At 34.4% G+C, this 19,378-nt stretch overlaps 1 protein-coding gene across 4 annotated transcripts; it reads right to left on the bottom strand.

The window, feature by feature from the left end:
• Positions 1-10,578: 10,578 nt before the first annotated feature.
• LOC144558406 (uncharacterized) lies at positions 10,579-14,580 on the bottom strand. Of its 4 annotated transcripts, none has more exons than XM_078307254.1 (10): positions 14,471-14,580; positions 14,116-14,153; positions 13,406-13,483; positions 13,209-13,233; positions 13,057-13,089; positions 12,765-12,886; positions 12,491-12,621; positions 11,960-12,171; positions 11,087-11,358; positions 10,579-10,927 (listed from the first exon to the last, which is right to left on the bottom strand). In XM_078307254.1, exons 2-10 carry the CDS (start codon positions 14,116-14,118, stop codon positions 10,829-10,831), a joined length of 975 nt encoding a protein of 324 aa, XP_078163380.1. In that variant the 5' UTR covers positions 14,119-14,153; positions 14,471-14,580; the 3' UTR covers positions 10,579-10,828. The 4 variants fall into 4 exon arrangements, with proteins under 4 accessions (XP_078163380.1, XP_078163382.1, XP_078163383.1 ...); XM_078307256.1 differs by having other exon boundaries at positions 11,087-11,343; XM_078307257.1 differs by lacking the exon at positions 14,471-14,580 and adding an exon at positions 14,341-14,459 and having other exon boundaries at positions 11,087-11,343.
• Positions 14,581-19,378: the final 4,798 nt, after the last annotated feature.

Below are 19,378 nucleotides of genomic sequence, written 5' to 3'. Positions count from 1 at the left end.
AGCTGTGAATTTTGAGACAAACTTTCAAACTTTGAGGATCAAATATATATGAAATCAATTATATAAAATTTTTGTGTAAAGAATGGAGATCAATTCACAATTTCTTAACATTTTACAATAAATTATATCGAAAATCATACATAAATATAAAATTTTCAAAAAAAAAAAAATGAAAAATCAATTGACCTCATTCTCTCTCTTTAACTCCGCCCCTGTCAAGAACAATATTTAATTCTAATCGTGTTGACTTTTTTTTTCCCTAAATCAAGGAATTAATCGTCCTGACTTTTTTTTCCCCCCTAAATCAAGTCTCCTTCAGGACCTGTTCGGCAGCCCAGTAGAGAATAGGAATGGATATAGGAATTGCAAATTTTGAACTGGATTTTACTGTTCACGTGGGGAAAAAAAATTCAGTCTGAGTGAATTTTTTTTCCCACGTGAACAGTACTTTCGGAATTACTGACGAACAGGGCCTCATATTGACGATAGAACTAACTTATAAGCTTACAAACTGATGAATTAAAAAAGAGGAGGGATCCGATTACCACAAAGTTACCACAACTATTTTTTACATTTTCAAAGTCCAAATCGTCGATCCAAACCGTTCAACATGATCTCCACAATAAAATGTACTTGCAAATCAAATTTTACATTTTATTTATTTATTTATTTTACTATTTATTAAGTATTTTGAATTTTGTAAAATACTTACTAAATAGTAAAAAAATTCAAAAAAAATGTAAAATTTGATCTGCAAGCACATTTTATTGTGGAGATCATGTTGAACGGTTTGGATCGACAATTTAGACTTTGAAAATATAAAAAATAGTTGTGGTAACTTTGTGATAACTCAAAATTGTGGTAATTGGATTCCTCATTAAAAAAAATAGTACTTTTATTATTACATCTCTGCCTAAAAATGATGATCTCTACCCATTATGTTGAAGAGTACATAAAAGAAATTAGAGAATGGTGAATGCCTTTGTTAGAAAAAAAGAAATGTCTTTTTTTTTCGATATTGTTTGTTTGCTTTTCTTTAAGCAAAATAAACTGATGCTTTACGGCTAGTTTCGGAAGTTGCTACTTAACAAAATTGTACTGATTAACTTCAATTTTACCGAGGTAAAAAAATTACTTTGACCATTTAAAAATATATATATATTAAAATTGTTCTTAATAAAACAGCATCCCAAGAAAAATATTGTTGAATTTTTTATTCTGATGCATATACAGTACAACTAAGCGTATTATAATTTATCTCTATTTTTCTTAGTCTAATTTTAAGCTTAAAATAAGTGAGTCATCTCTAAATTCTCTTTGGATCTCCGTTGGGTAAATAAGGCCTCTTTATTATTTTAAAAATCATAATTATGTAGATTAAAACTTAATTTTCATTTATTAATTATTAAGGGTGCGTTTGGATGGAGCAATAATAGCACTAATCCATTATTCTTTATTTGTCTTATATGAGTTAATTCACTATTTTACTAAGTCAACCAAAAGTTAAATTAACTACTATTCTCAAACTTGGAATTAGCTGATCTATTCTTGCTCTATTATAATTTAACCATCCTCATAAAATAAAAATATGTGCTTATAGTTTATTGGTTAGAGTTCCACTTGATGAATATGAGATTCTTGGTTCAATATTTAATTATTTAACGACATATTACATATTATGCATTTTATAATTTAGTTCTTCCTATTCAAATTTTTTAATTTTGTCTCTTATCAAAGCAGGTCGTGTAATGTCGCAAAAGATGTCCAGCGCAAATGAAGTGGACTTGAAATCAAGTTCTTTTCAAGAAGATGATAATATGGTGTAATTAATTAGTACAACATTAATTATATAAAAAGAAAATTAAAACTTGATCAGCTTTTAAGTGAGTGAATTCTATTTAAATGAGTTCGTGTCCAATAATTATCTGTATAATTAATTTGTTATTCTGCGAATGAATTTTTCTTGTTTATTTTTTTACCACCTTAGTTACTTTTTTGTAATGAGAAATATAGAAGTTAGGCTTTCAGATTCTATATATCAGACACAAATGGTGTCAATTTTACAAAAAAATTGAAAAAAAAAATATAAATAAGAAGAAAAGAAAAGAAGATTATTTACATAACAATAATAAATAGAAAATAGAAAATAGAAAATAGAAAATTCAGTTTTTATTGTGTCTCAACCTATTCACATCATAATCTCCGTTACTTATATATACAAATTTTGCGCTATAATTTTTGAAGAGGGCTGTGCAATAATATTGACATCATTCCAGCATCACATCTGCACCCGCATGCAACAATGAATAATGAACTCTAAAGTAGGAGACATACACGCGGGGAACAGCAGCGAAGTGTCTCCGTCTCTCTCTCTCTAGTCTCAATTGTGGCCACTTGAAAATAAATATACTCTTAAAAAGGAAAATGAATGAATGACCCATCACTGAAGCAAAGTACGGATGAATGAAAATTTAAGGCACTTGTCGTTTGAATAAATAAAAATCATCCACATGACGAGTAGAACTAACGTGTTTTTAAGTTCATAAAGTTTTTTTTTTGTAAATTTAATTCTAAAATCTATCGAATTGACTTTAAATGATAAATTTAAACCGTTGAAATTCTTCTACCTTATGAATTGAATGATGTATTTACATGTATAATTTTTAGTCACTCAGGTGCTCAAAAGATGTCTAAAAAATAAATGTATTAAAATTAAATTATAAACCTTCTAATTTTGACAACTTGACTTTATATTAAATTAATTTAAAACTATAAAATTTTCACATACAGATGCATTACTCGTAAAATCGAATGATTTCAACGGTTTAGATTTGTCGTTTGAAACTAATTTGATAGATTTTAGAGTTGAATTCACAAATAAATTTAATGAACTTAGTGAACTTAGGAACACCTTATTTTCTAATTCATTTTTCACATATTTTATTTTGTAGTTGTTTAGTTGTTTTCCAAAACCCACCTGACAAATGACAACGGTTGGTGCTTCCAAGTGAAAAATTACAAGTTGCTAACAAGAGTTTGTCAATAAAAAAAAATAATAATAATTGAGAGAGACACCTTTCATCAACATTTAGGGGCATAACCATAAAAAAATATTTCCAGAAAAGCGTCAGGATCAGTTCTAAACAAGGTTCTAAATAGCGATTATAGCGGCATAGCGGGGAGACAAAAAAAAAAAACTATTGCGAATAGCGTAGCTATAGCGGAAGCTATCACACATAGCGATTTTCCCTTTTCAAACTTTATATTCTATATTTCTACTAATTATCAACATAATTAATATTAGAAAATGGATGTAACAACTAAATGACAACTAATCTAAGTCTATACTTTTTATCAATTATGCAAAAAGAAGGAAAAGAAACTAAAAAGTAACATTATTTAATATTTTATACTTCATGGTATTACATATTATAAATAGACAAAGAGCAATTAATTTTATAAGGTAAATGAATTCAATATACATATTTAAACATTTTATAATTATAATAATAATCAAAATCAGCTTTCAATTGAAACGAACGATAATAATTTTACAAATGAATACTATAAAAAGAGTAATCAAAATGAAGAATTAGTATTTGAATATTTCTTGATATAGAATGATAGAATAAATCACAAATAAAAATAAAAGCATATAGTTTGGTTTAGTATACTTATCGTAGAAGACCATGTAGCATTAGAAATAAGAATAGAAGTACGAAAGTCCATATAAATTGCAAAAAAAAAATCATGTAGCATAGCGGTAACTATAGCGGGTCTCATATAGCGGTAATAGCGGTCAGCTATTATAGCTATAGCGGTCGTAGCTGAGTTAGCGCAATTTTATCTCATTGCTTAGCGTTTATGGTCTGGAAAAGCTATAGCGTAGCTATAGCGCCGCTATAGCTAGCTATTTAGAAGCTTGGTTCTAAAGGAACCAAGGGTTTGCTGGAAACGCAAATAATTAATCTTCTGTTTCTGCTAAACCAACTACACAGAAAGCGTGAAAGGCTGGAATTTCATAATGCGTACTATCTAGGTACGTACACCGTGGATTATGCATTAAACAATACAAGCTGGTTTCAATTCTCAGATTCTATACATGTAAATTTGTGTTGTATCATATATATAGTGATCAAAATTATGAAAAATAATTGTGTAGGTGTAACTACCGTAACTTCATTGTATCGGTATCGGTATCGGTATCGGTATCGGTATCGGGATTAAAATAATAAATAATGTCATAAGAAAATTATGAATAATATAATAAATTTATTATCATAAAAATTGACTTGCAGTTTTTTTTTTTTTTTTTTTTTTTTTTTTGTAAGCCCTTAGGCAATTGCATTAAAACATTGGAGCAAATTACAAGTCTGTTTCAGCATAGATATTTAATTACATATAGATAACATCCTATACACTGAACTACTTGTAAAAATTAAAGAGAAGGAAAAAAGTAAACAAAGTAGTTGCAAAATGTTTAGTTCACGCCAGATAAGCAAGTCAATGGGCCTATTCATTCTCTTCTCTTGATATGCAACCGTAGCAGTTGAGCGAGTGTGACTACACCATGTCGACACTGCCCAGAAGAATGTGCACCCGAGAGGCATTGAATCAAACCAGACCAGGAACTGAATCAACCGGACTAGAACAGTCACCACTCGGCTGAGGAGGCACTGAATCAAACCGGACAGAGAACTGAATCAATCAGACCAGGACAGTCACCACTCAGTCGAAGAAGCACTGAATCGAACCAGACCGAAAATTGAATTGGCTGGACCAGGATAGTCACCTCACACGAGTCACATCACGAGAGGAGGGAGGAAGAATGAAGGGAGATAAGAAGAAGAAAAAGAGGAAGGAGACAACATATTCATCATCATCGTCACAACCATAACAACACGTACCTTATTCATATATAGTTATATTAGATATTACGGAGGCGAAGCGAATTTACAACACCCTCAATCGAACCCGGAGAGTCGAGGCGGATCAAAGAGCGGTGACCAGATCTGTTGGACGGAAGCACCTGCTCGGTTAGAGTGAGGCAAGATGAAACAATAAAAGGTGGCTAGATCCGTTCGACAGAAGCACATGCTCGGATGGAGTGAGGCAGAGCTTCGAGCGGCAGAGAGATCCATCAGATAAAATTATTCACTCGAATAAAGCAAAGCGAAGTGGACCGGACGAACGAGGGTGGAGATAAAGGTGGCGAGGCGGAGAAACAAATCGATCGGACGACTCTCAAAACCTCAGACTCGGATTTCTCTTCTAAATCGCCAAGGAGATAAGGAGCGGAGCTCCCTAGGTATTGACTTGTAGTTTTGATAACTTTAAATGAGACTACTAACTTTTAGTATATATAAATATATACTTAGTTACTCTAGTGCTAGTGGATTGAAAATATCCGTCCGGATCAGATATATACTTAGTTACTCTAGTGCTAGTGGATTGAAAATATCTGTCCGGATCGGATTTGGACCTGATCGTCTGTGGTCCGTATCCGGGGCCGGGTTTGTAATGGGTAGGCGGGTTGGCCGGGTAAAGGTTAAAACGGGCCGGGACCTGCCTGAACCAGACCGTAAACCCACCTACCCGCCCGCCCGAATCCGTCCGGACCGAACCAAAACTATTTTAAAATAATTGATTTAAGCAACATTGTTTTAAAATAATTCATAATTTTAATTTATATTTTATTATAACAAAAATGATTGAGTTGAAATATGCAATCAAGTCAAATGAATTTTGATTTATATTTTATTAGTTTAAAAACAAAAAAACAAACAAAAAAACAAAAAAAGGAAAAAAAAAACAGCAAAAAAAAACCGGTCCGGACCGTACCCGTACCAGCCCAAACCAACCCGCGGACCCTTGCTACCCGGGGGGTTGAGCCAAGTAAAGGTAGGATTTTTAAAAATAAACCCGTGGGTTTGATTACAAGCGCATAATCCATTACCTAATGCTACTCTGTCAGATTACAAGTGCATAATCCTACCGTATAGTAGTGTCGGATGTCTATCCACAAAGATAGATCTTAAGTAGTTTAACAACTTTAGCACTAGTCTAGGTTCTTCGGTTTAATTGGGTAGAGTGTATACTAAATTAAAATAAAATAAATAATAAAGGTACAGGGTGATTTTATAGTTTACTCAGGCGAATTTAGAGGTGAAGATACTAATTGTTGTAAACCAAGTTTAGGGAGCCTCTAGGGTTTGGAAGAAATCCTTCTAATTATCTCAATAGATATTTATGGTACTCATGTCTACCCGCATACGACCTTCTATCACTGCCGCATACGGCCTTCTGTCACTACCGCATATGGTATAGACCACCCCACAGAGCAAAGCCGCATACCGGTATTGTTATTCCCTACGGATGCTTGAGTTCGATTCTATGCGTTTTTGAAAGGTTCTCCGACTCTAAGGTCGACTTGTGGGGGACAATTCAGATTATCACATGATATAATGTAATTAAATCACTCATACTAACCTAATTAATTATATTCCCCTATTACTCGCTAAGTAATAATCCTAAACCCTATTCATTACAAGTAATAAATAAATTCTTCATTAAACCTCGAGATGCGATCTAATCTATATCCTGCCAAGGGAGCCCACTGGGTTCTAACCCCAGTCTTTGAACCGCTGCCAAGTCTCGTTAGATGAAGTGTTTATAATACTTACTTGTATCTCCTCTCATACCGAGGTACAATGACTTAACACCTATAGGTATGTATAGGACATTGGCATATAGTAGACAGAACTATGTATGCAAAGACATATTTCAATACCATTCAAAGCATAACAAAATCTCAAATAGACATAAAAGAAAAATAAATATTATAGTAAAGAAATAAAATAGAATTCATTACATCCATCCCTAGAGAGGAGGAGCTTAGTTACTCAAAGCCATGACAAAATAAAAGAAGTAATAAAAGAAAGACATAACCTAAAACCTAGAACACCTCTTTCTTGGATGGCTCATTCTTCTTCCACTTTGGACTTCGAGCGCCTCTTCTTCTCCAACTCTAGAAATTATACGCAATATTCTGCTCTAAACTATGGACTTACACAACTAAAACATGCACACCAATTCCTATTACATGAGGGGTTTATATAGTCTTCCTAAAGGTGTGTAGTCATGGAAATCATGGGTGAACATGGGTGCCAAATATAGTCTTTCATGCTATATTTGGAGCGCTTAAAAATAGACTTCAATGCGTAGCAAGGCCTGTCACATCTGGAGATTCGTCCTTCTAGAATGTTACTGTCCAATGGCCAAGATTTCATCCAAATTAGACAGTCCACGGATTCAATCTGTGTACCTGTGCGGCATAGGCCTTTACATCGCATGCGGTAGGTTATACTGTAAGGCACTGTACTTAGCCAAATTTCAGTGAATTTCACTATGTTGCATGTTGTGCACTTCGTGTGAGATGTTTGCATACTCAATGTAATGCCCTATTTTGACGCTTCCTTCAGAATCGGCCTAAATATGATATTTTTGCTCTGTTTTCGGCCTAAATTCGCAACGTTATCCAAAACGTGCCAAAATAGAAAAAAAAAACACGTTTGCAGTGAATAATTAAAAAAATGAGTACTTGGCATACGCTTTTCCACCACTTTTCATATTAAAAAGTAGTGATTTTTGCTATATATTTTGACGTTATCAAGTTCACAATAATAATGATATAACTTCTATTCTATGTTATTTTGGAGTCACATAATTAAACCATGTCACATATCATATCCCATCATTTCTCTCGGAGTATGGTCTCTGGATACAAATGGACACGGTACGTAACACACAAGTTATATCACATAACCAGCACACCGCACGCATATCGTGTCAGACTGTAGTGGAGCTATGTTGTGACATGACGTGACTTTTTTACATCCTCCCAAATTCAGTTACTTGGTACACACAAGAAGCATGGAAGTGCCGCATAAGATCCGGCTTAGTTTGCTGCATTTATAGAAAAGGTGTAAATTCCACGAGGCCCCCACCTCCCCTCCCCACGGGTTGCATACTTGCATTGCATGATTGATGACTTGCATCCAAAGTCCATATTAAGCAGTACTCCCGGTCTATGTCACGGCTCAACCAGATTCACCTACTGCTACTCCTAAAGATGTACCCGTGAACCTAACATAATCACATTACACAAAACCATATTCCTGTAGAATGAATTCTAGATCAATAATTCAACATATATATGATATGATGTTCCCCCCTTTGTGGTGAAGCCATGCATTCTCCTAATTCTACCTTCCAGAGATTTCACAATAAATGCTCAATCATTTCCTAATAATAATTTCATTAGATATCAAGTTCTACAATGGCACCATATGTACCAAATGGCTATTACAAGAGCATGTGGGCTTTTCTTTGGCACTATATATTAATTCGCAAAATGGTCCCTGAATCTTAGATTATATATAGTTTTTTTTCTTGGCACCATGTCCCAAATGCCTACAAAAAAGCCCCCTTGGAAAAATGCTACAAGAACATGGGGCCGTTTCTTTGGCACTATATCTCCATGGAATCATTGCCTAATGAGTAATGATAATTTGATTATGCAAAATGGTCCCTGAAATCCTATATTATCTCTCTTCGGTGTCATATGTGTGCCTCAGATGGAGCATTAATGCAACACTTATAATAATGCAAAGCCAACAAAGATATTCTTTAGAGAGGATATGCTACCAGAGCATGTGGTCTGCACTAATTAAATCTGACGCTGCCAGATGAGAGGCATAATTTTTTTATTTATAGAAATTAATTAAAAATAAATAGAAAAATAGATGAATGTCCGTCGCATTCCGATACCCTGCCACAAAAAATCATCTATATTTTTAAAGAAACTGAATCATATATTCTATGAGATCAAAATTCTTGACAATTCATTAATTTTCCAATATTATTATTTATAATGAATTTTATAAATAAATATTCTGGATGAGAGAGATCCATCATCCATGCATTGAACTAGCTAGTTAATTTGTTTTTCCGAGTGTACATACATGAATTAAATTAAATAGGTTGTGTACAGCTATCGCCTTGAGAAAAAAATCACCTAATTAACTTGACTTGTTCTTAGCAACTACATCCGATGAGATTATCTACCTTAAAATTATAAACACCAACTGGGACCCATTAAATTTGGAGTCTTATCTGACATCTGTATTATATTTGCAACCACCGTATTAAAGGGAGTCAAACTGGTGCTATGCAACTACTGTTTGTTTATAACTCAGATGCTTAATTTTATAATAATAATAAAAATATCAGGTTTACCGAGGGGTGAAAACGGAGCAAAACTATATCTATACATCTTTGATTATATACGGAGCGGATATCGGATCCGAATACGGATATAAATCAGATTAGATATTTATTAAAATTATATTAAAAAATACTAAAGTTCATAATATTTATTTAATTATAATGGCGAATAGCATAATTTTTGTATAATATATATTAAAATATATGATATATATCTATTATTCAGTTATGAATAATTGAAATGCAAAACTATATCAGTATTCTTATCTGCACGGATATTCAACATTCGAATATCCATATCTACTTTTTTTTAATACGAATCGAATACTTATCATATATTATACATACCGTTTTCACCCCTAGGTTTACGTCCTCAAATATTTGGAAAATAAAATATATAATACTGAAATTTTGAGATCAGATCTTGTGATTAAAACAATATTATTTGTGTTACAGATTAAATGTTCGAAACTTAAATAGAAATGACTTGTGTGTTTTAAACAGTTAGATGTCTTGACTCTTACCTTTGCAAAATAAAAATAAAATAGTCTTTATATAAATTTTCAGTTACTATAAAGCTTAAAATATAATATAGAAAATTATAGTTTTTGGACTTCAAATCCACAATGGCTGCTATAAAACGCCCTCGATGCCACAATTTACGCAAGTATCATCCAATCAAATCAAACGGTCTATAGAAATTATGATTTTTTAGAAGAAAAAAAACCACTTTAATGTGAATCGTGAAATGTTAACCCGACAAGCTGTGCAACAATTGTGGAGTCTTAGTCCTTTTATTAATCTTTATCAAAATGATTAATTTGTTAATTTAATAAAAAAAATGAAGTATAACATTTCTTTTGTTAAAGTTCATGAAAATTTTTCTACTAATAAAAATTCAAGGACCAATTTTGTTTTGCTTCAAAAGTTCAAATTCCAACTTGTTTTTTTTTAAAAAAAAAAATAATTGAAAGAGCAGGTTTCTATCATCAGCTACCTTATGAGCTGCAACCTGCAATTAAAGAGCATGCAGGCATTGGTATCTAAAGTAATGGGCTCATTATTTCTCTTTTATTTAGTGTTGGGCCCATCTACATTCAAAATTGCACAGCATTTATGTGAAATGTACCTTACTCTTCTTTGATGCTGTTGCTGCATTAGCCCCATATCAAAATTTGGACACACATCTTGGCCTGACAATTGTAAACCACTTGCTCTATAAGTTGGTTTATATACCACTAATTTAGAAGGGCTGTCTGCTGTCTACAGTCTACACAGCATAAAAGGCTAAAATGTCAGAACAACGCAATTACCAGAAAACGTGATAAAATCTAGTTCAACTGGCCAGCAAGTACCCTCTAATATTTTAACTATCTCAATTGTGCATCTACTGTATTTCAAAATATGAAGCAAACAGTTTTTCTTTTTCTCCAGTTGAATTCCATATCACCCCCTGAGAGAGTAACCGCATGCCAGAGAGTCAGCGTACATTACCAGAAAAGATGAAAAGAACCTATCAGTTTATCTCATGTACATTTACTAATTAGCCTTTTAAGGTATATTTCTTCCCAGTAAATGATTGGAATTTAGTTTCTTCTTTCTTAGTTGGCTCAGGCACTGGCTCCTTTTCTTTTGCAGCACCCTACAAGTACAAAATCAAACACACAGTAAGGACAATAAAAATATGACAATTTAAAACTAATAAATTATAATTAAACACTCAAATCATTGGATCATGTACATAATTTGTTGACATAAATCCATGATAAAAGTAATGAACCAGCAATCAGAGGTACTGTACCTTCTGTGTTCCTTTCAAGGAGCTACTGTTGGTACTTGAACCAAAAACAAGCGTTCCAGCTTTCTTGCGGATGGGCCCGCCACTCTTTGAAGAACCAGCAGCTGTATTCTGCTGTTTCCTGTCTGGACCAACCGGGAGATTTTTAGCTGGAGTGGTTGCTGGTGTAACTTGCTGCTTAGTGGGTTTCCCGTCCAACCTCATACCACCGCCAGTGAAAGGAGTAAATTTTGGTTCAGGCTCTCTCTCAACCGGAGCACCTTTATCAGTAGAAACTAGAACGGTTAGGAAAAAACATTAAGAAAAGAAAGTCACAATTGTCACAATAGCAAAATGCCTTATCATCTGGTAAGGTTAGGATGCCATGAATTCAAACCAACAGGGACATAAATTATGGATAAGGCCATAAGCATTTTCTTTCTTTTTTTGAAAAAACAAGGCTTATGCCCTTATCCATAATTTATGTCCAAATAAATGATTGGAATTCCATGCAGATTACCATTTTTTGTTGTTGTAATAGTTGGGGATCAAGCCACCTAACTGTTAATATTCACAAGGGATCCTCATTCAGATTTAGAACCTTTGACCTCTCACGCGGAAAGCACTCGGTTGGTTCTCTGTGCAGTTTCTTTTTAGTCCCTAGAATTCAAACCTATTGATTTGACCTTAAAGTGCATTGCAATAATAGGGAACCAAATTGGGGTTTAAGGCTTAGAGTATGGTACATTGCCTTACTATTGTCTTTGGGCAGAAAACTCATGCCGGCATAAAAGCTGACTTGGATAACACACTAGGAGAACCAAATTGTGATAATTTGGAACTACAAGTGGGGCATTTTGAAATCTACCCAATTATATATGAGAACTCACTTCTTACCTGTAGTTTGCGCATTATTGATAGAAGGCTTTACAGGCTCTTTGTAGTCAAGAGGAGGGGCAAAATCGACCTCACAATCAGTCTCAATTATACTAATAGCAGGTGCCGGCTTTGTCTCAATGATATCAATGTAGTACTGTTTGTTGTTATAAGCAACCATTATACTGTCCCCAGTGGTTAGGCATGAGAAGTTCCTAAGAGTCGTCTCCAATCTTCACAAAAGCAAAAATGATACATATATATTAATTGTAGAAATAGTTTTGCAGATTGTGATCATAACTTGATTGTATTTTACTTGTATCTGAATAGCATCCAAAGTTTCTCATATCTGGTTAGCCATTTTTTGCCAACTTAACCTTGATTTATCAGTTGGTGTTTTTTTTTTATCGTATAACTCCCTAATGATGCATGTAAGACGCTAATGTGCAAAATTGCTAAATGCAAAATCATGGGTGACATTTGCAAATAGTACATTAAAGTTTAAAACATAAAACAAGTATGATTACTTAAGCAATGCTGAAGCTTACTAACATTGCTTTAGGGTTTGAGATATCAAGGAAATCCATTGTGTGAGGTTGAAGTTTAACATAAGTTCCCTTAGGTAAGGTTGCATTCTTCACCCGGACAACGTCTCCCTCTTTCAAGAGCATATTTTGCATCATCTGAAACAAAATAATTGACACAGAATGCATCACATGTTCTATAATATATCCGTAAATGGTCATACCGTCATCATTAATGTCTCCTAAGCAACATAAATCAATGGTTGGCTGGTGTAATTCGTGAATTCCAGAAAGATGCTTACCCAATAAGGCATATAGATCATCCCTTCTTCTGCGATAAACTCCAAAACACCGCAGTGTGAAATTCTATCAGTTGCATCATTGTGTAGTTCAAATAGCATAGGGTATTGAATGTGCAAAAATGCTGCAAAATAAATCATCAGAAAAAATAATATCTTCAGTTGTACAAGTTATTGTATCAGTTGAGCTACAATTCACTTACTTGGTTTCTCAGCATTCAGAACTTGGTAATCCTTTGTTTATGACATTGCTATTCTCAAGAGTAAAATAAGTAAAAAGGATGCAGCAACTTACCAAGACGATCAAGAGCAGATGGGGCCATTATTACTGCATTCAGACGAAGAAATGAAGAATGTTTGAGAAAGAAAAATTAAAACAAGAATTGCTATACAAAATTGCAAAAATATAATAATTGCAATAAGAAACATGCCAGGCTAGAGTTATACCTTTATCACCAGCTTCAAGGTTTGGCTGCATATATTAAACAAAGTCAGTAATCAAATCAAAGGGATAAATTGAAATTCAATAATCATTAAATAAAAACAAAATGGTGTTGTCTATTGCAGACTAGCTCCAGGCAAATACAGTGCAGCTAAATCTAATAAAATATATCAGTACAATACTGTAAAAAATAAAACCAAACCTTATCAATAAAGGATGATGGATAGCAACGGTATGTCTGCTCAAAAGAATTCCCGCCATGAAGAAATCGCTCAAAAAACTAAAACTTATGAAGTTAGATTATAGTGGCTAACATATATGTAGAATATATGCGAATTCAAACATTAAAAAATTAGTAAGAAGAAAAGCCTAAATAACCTTATTACAGAAGGAACTTTTTTTGTTAAAAAAATGGTATCCATACCTACAGTTCCGCAAATGAAACCAACCACAGATTATAAAGTCTCCAAATATTATATCCCTAGATCATAAAACCTAGCAATCTACTACCCCATTTATTCAAAACCCTCAATCAAACACAAATAACCCGTGAGTGACCAAAAAAATGGTCTCCTAGAAGAAAATCATAACCTTGTATACTTAACAGCTTCTCGGAAACAATAGCCATTTCGTCCGGCAAGACATAACATGACAGAAGTAATTTATTTATCCCAAGGGGTTATTCTGAACCAAATGAAGTAAGAAGTAAGAACAGCGTTCACTGTATCGGACAACATCAGGCTAGCTATCATAAGAGAACGTTATACAGATGGGTGCTCTGTAGGAATAGAGGGTAACGGGTCTACCTCAAACCCTTCCCTCTCTCATAGTGCTATAATAAACACAATATAGCGCTCTTAAAAAGTACTATGGAATTACATGTATTCAAGAGAAAAATTTCTGATGTCTTACCATTTTTACTTAAGCTCCAATTTGATCCACCAGAGTTCCTGTTAATAAGAAAAAAATTGTGATTCGTGTAACACTGTGATATTGTGATTCAACAACAGATTTAACGAAATTGATTCAAATTGGATTTCCTATATTAAATTAGGTAACTATTATTTCACTGGAATCGGTTAAATTAAACAACCAGCTATGCATTCAATAAGAAAGCGTAAAATAAGATGAGGAGACCTTGAACTATTTATATCAGTTCAATACTAAAATGCGAGCGACGAATGAAACGAGACGACTAGAATGTGTTATCTGGAATATTAGATAGAGAAGTTTAAAATGTAGGGGTAAAGAGATGGAAGGGGTATACCGACAGGAAGAAGAAAGAAGAAAGAAGAAAGGAAGACGGGTCGCGTGGAAATTAGGCGGGCAGCGCAGAGGAAGAAGGAAAGAAGAATCTGGAATGTCGGATAATTTTCATCAGACTTTTTATGGCAAGACTCTGCGGCGTGATCCGAGTCCATATCCTCTGTGTTAACAGGATATTTCTGTTTAGATCCGGACCGTCCGATCAGAATTCAGATCAATCATACCTCAAGCGGATTGTAATCCTCCATATCCTGTGAGGTAACTCAAACTTTGAGATTGAATTCAGACCGTCCGATTATAATCCTCCAGATCGATACAGTAAAATATAAGGATTTCCTTCGTCTTCGGATCTGAACTCAAAATTTGAGTTCCCTTATACCTGTTTGGATGGAGTTCGGATCCAGTGAAGTAATTCAATTTTTGGGTTTTAAATTGGGACTGTTCAATTTGAATTCGTGATAATCTATCTGAAGTGGAGCGCACACATTATGAGAGATGAATTCGAATCACGAACCAATCTCGAACAATATATTCAAATCGGATGGTCTCGATCCAAAACTCAAAAATTGGGTTACTTTAGGGGATCTGGACCCGTTTGGATGGAGAGTAGATGAAGGAAGGAGAGGTGAAGACTACAAAGAAATAGAAATAAAAATTAATATATTTAATCCCTTTGTATTTGGATGATTAATAATAAAAAAATAAATTTAATTTTCTTTTTCATCTTATTTTTTTATTGATTAAAATAGAAGGTTAATGAGAAACTCGGTAGCTATTGTAGATTTGTGATAAAAAAATTGTATGAGAATTTTACAGGTAAGACATAAGATTTGACATTTGTGTTATTTTTAAAAAATATTTATAATAAACTTTATTTACATCCGTTACACTCCAAATTGAAAAGAAAACTAATTCTATTTATTACAATGATATAAAGTTAAACATTTCACCTCATATATTCTTCACCTCTAACATAGTTTTGTCAATCAAATACGATTCGACGGAAAGTTTTATTTTTTTTTTCCATTCTCTCCCTTCCTCTACTTTCCATCCAAACAAGGTGTTAGATGTAGAGTTTTAAATGTATCATTGGTTTTGTACTCTAATCATGCTTCGCATTCTTGTCTATATTTTCAAAGTTAAAACAGTTAATTTGAACCGTTCTACATAATCTTCATATTAAAATGTGCTTGGATGTCAAATTTTATATATTTTGGAGGCCAATCGGAAGAGAGAATGAATTTTCATTAATCAAAAGTTAATCTAATCAAAGCAAGAGAGGGAAAATGAGTGCAAACATGTATTCTATGAGGTTGGGATTCTAAAATATGGGTTCCATTTTTCATTGAACCGATTCTAAATTTCAGAATTTCTTATTTGTTATACATGATAAGAAGTTTGTTATTCGTTTATTTAAATATAAATCACTAGATTTACTTTAGATAAATTATAAATATTAGTTATTCTTTTAATTGCTTGGATATGTTTTGTTATATTTAAATTAATAATTTTTATCAATTTGAGATAAATTCTTATGTGTTGTTTATATAATGTTTTAACTATTTTATTCACTTGTATTCATGTTAATAATGTAATTTTGTTGAATTATTGACGATTAACTCATTAAAGTTAAAAACTTTTAATTGGTTGCAAATTATTAAAATTATTAATTACTAATCGTTAATTATGATTTGTAATTAATTAATCATTTTTGTATTTCAGGTTACAACAGTTTATGGGTTTAAACCCGATTCAATATATTCCTGTCCCTCATGATGAAAATTTTAAATCCGTTCACGATGACATATTTTTCGAACTTGTATTGTCTTAGGTATTAGACAAAGTACAATATGACGTGGAGAATTTTTAGCCGAGCAATTGAGATACGATATCTATTTAGACACGGAGAGTTCGTTCTTGAGATTTGTGCCCGAGTTAAAGAACATTCAAAATTTAACTAGTTACCTTGTTTGCGGCTACGCCGCAAATGTGTAACTGTTCTTTTATTGTTGGGCAGATTTTATAAATGTGCCTAAATTTTATTGTATATTTTTTTGTGAAAACAATTACATTAAGAAACAAAGAACAGACTATAGGATATATGCGCAATCGAAAATAATGATGAACAATAAATAGATTCAGATTAATACAATTGAGGCTGTTTAAGATACTATTGAATTCCCTACAAGCACTCGAGATGGTTGTCTCGGACCACGTGCCTATACTCATGTCTTGTAGAAATAATGCAACGGTGCCAAGGAGAAATAAAATTGAGACGTTCTGGCTCAGATATGAGATTCCGAGACACATGGTCCAGTCACTGTGGAGTGCTTTTGAATATCGACCTCAGGTCAGTCTTGAGAAGTTCTTAAGCAACACTGAGTTACTACACAGGGCTTTGGCATTATGGCACAAGGAGGGCTTCACTCAAATGGAAAGACAACTTACTATATGTAAGAAAGTGGTGTTATTTTTCGATACAGTGGAGGAAAAAAGAACACTAGGAGGATATGAGTTTCGGCTGAGATGCAGAATAAAAAAGAGAGCTTTTGAACTTGCAAATAACATTGAAGAGCGGTGGTGACAAAGGTCGAGGTGTCGGTGGCTCGAGCAAGGCGATAAAAACACCAAGTTTTTTCACGCTTGTGCATCAGCAAGGGTAACCAAAAACTTTATATCCTCAATCATACACCATGGTGACATTATTTCGGACCAGGAGGCTATCATGCATAGATTCTTAGATAATTTGAAGGGGTGCTTGGGATCATCTGACAGGGTCACACCCTTTAATCCTAATGCCATGTATGTTACGGACCCTAGCTTACAATATCTGCAGGAGCCTTTCATTGAAATAGAGATTGAACAAGCTGTCAAACAGTTAGCTAAGAACAAGGCATCCGGGCCAGATGGTATACCGAATGAGTTCCTGCAACTGTACTGGCCGGAACTACGGTGGGAAGTAATGCAAATCATGCATGGATTTTTCGAGGGGGGGCTGGACCTATCACAGGTTAATAGAGCTAATGTGGTTATGGTGCCTAAAAAAGAATCACCGGAGGCAGTGGGTGACTTTAGGCCTATAAGTGTGATCAATATCATACCCAAATCAATCTCGAAGGTGTTAGCTAATCGGCTTAGAAGGAAAATGCCGAACTTGATTTCTTCGAACCAAACGACCTTTATTCGAGGTCGACAAATCTCAGAGAATTTTATAGCAACACGAGAGGTACTACAACATATCCATGAATCCGGCCGTAGTGCAATCTTTCTAAAATTGGACTTTGCGAAGGCATTCGATTCCGTTGAGTGGGAATTTCTCTTTACGGTCATGACAGCGAGGGGGTTTCCCTCAAGATGGATCGGATGGATCAGAACAATTCTACAATCTGCCTCTTTGAGAGTGCTTGTCAATGGAGTTGCCTCAAGCTTCTTTTTTTCATAAGAGGGGACTACGGCAAGGGGACCTGTTATCCCCAATGCTCTTCAACATTGCGGTTGATGTGCTCCAAAAAATGGTGATGGCCACAAATAGAACTTTACTGGGAGGTTTAACACAAAAAATTAGAGATTCTATTATTGCATATCAATACGCGGACGACACGGCTATTATTGCCTCGGCTGATATAACCTCACTAATTTCTCTCAAGTTGGTGATTCGGTTATTTGCTTCTATTTCGGGTTTAAAGGTGAACTTCAATAAAAGCAGCTTCATAGCCTTGAATGTGATTGAAGAGGACTTGGGTTGGATAGAGGCAGTGATTGGATGTCCAAGGACGGTTTTCCCCATTAAATATCTTGGAATGCCTTTATCAATCTCAAAACCGAGAAAAGAAGAATTTTTACCACTAATTGAGAGTGTTGAATGAAAGCTCGGAGGTTGGAAAGGGAAGATGATCTCAAGAGGTGGGAGATTGCAACTGGTTCAATCGGTGCTTTCCACGGTACCTATATATTACATGAGTTTCTTTCGCCTACCACAGTGGGTAATTAATCGGTTAGACAAGATAAGGCGATCGTTCCTTTGGGGCAAGACAAAAGGAGGTGGACGTGGCATGTCGCTTACAAATTGGGAGATTGCATGCACACCTAAGCAATGGGGTGGCATAGGGATATCTAACTTGAACTTAGTGAATATTGCACTGTTGTTGCGATGGTGGTGGCGAGCGTATACAGATTTACACAACCTTTGGACGTCTACTATCCGATTGATAAGGAGGAGACAGTCACTTGTGACGGGTCCCATCATCTGGATTGTTAATGGCTCATTCTTTTGGAGACAATTGCAAGGAATCAGAGATTACTTCAACTCAAGCACGAGGTGGATAATAGGCGATGGCAAAAAAATATCTTTTTGGTTTGATGCATGGAACGGCACTCCACAGGCAACAGGCAGCGGCTATGGTCTAATCAGACCAACTATTGCTCTAAAGGATGCTTGGCCTATAATACAGACTCTCAGCACCAACATTGCAGTGTTGGGTTTTACGGGGTGCTTTAACCAAAACCCGTTTAGGCTTAAGTTGCGGAATGACCGTAGAACAAAAATTTCTACGGCCAACTTAAGCTCAGGATTAAACGGGGTATGTCAGGAAACTTTCCAAGGCGATCCACATTCAGTATTCCTTTGGCATCAAAACCCAATTTAATCTTTTTTACAGATCTACTCCATGATTGATTTCTAAAACTTTAATCTACTTACCAATTAAATAGATTAATATAGCATATTTATACCTTGTTTCCAAATCACAGTTGGAATGCAGACCGAGCGAGTAGAGCCTCACCAGGGAAGGAATCGACTCGGAGTATCACACGTGTGATACCTCTATCGGTTATCCACCAGGACTAACCGGAGAGCGATTTATTTCTTCTGCCAGAAATACCGTAAACCGCGGAATTCTGCAAAAACACT

The sequence above is a fragment of the Carex rostrata genome, chromosome 8 (assembly GCF_964058835.1).
Source record: "Carex rostrata chromosome 8, lpCarRost1.2, whole genome shotgun sequence".
In the NCBI taxonomy this organism is placed as follows: domain Eukaryota; kingdom Viridiplantae; phylum Streptophyta; class Magnoliopsida; order Poales; family Cyperaceae; genus Carex; species Carex rostrata.
The sequence above is the reverse complement of the archived record's forward strand: the minus strand, read 5'-3'. Positions and strand labels throughout refer to the sequence as shown.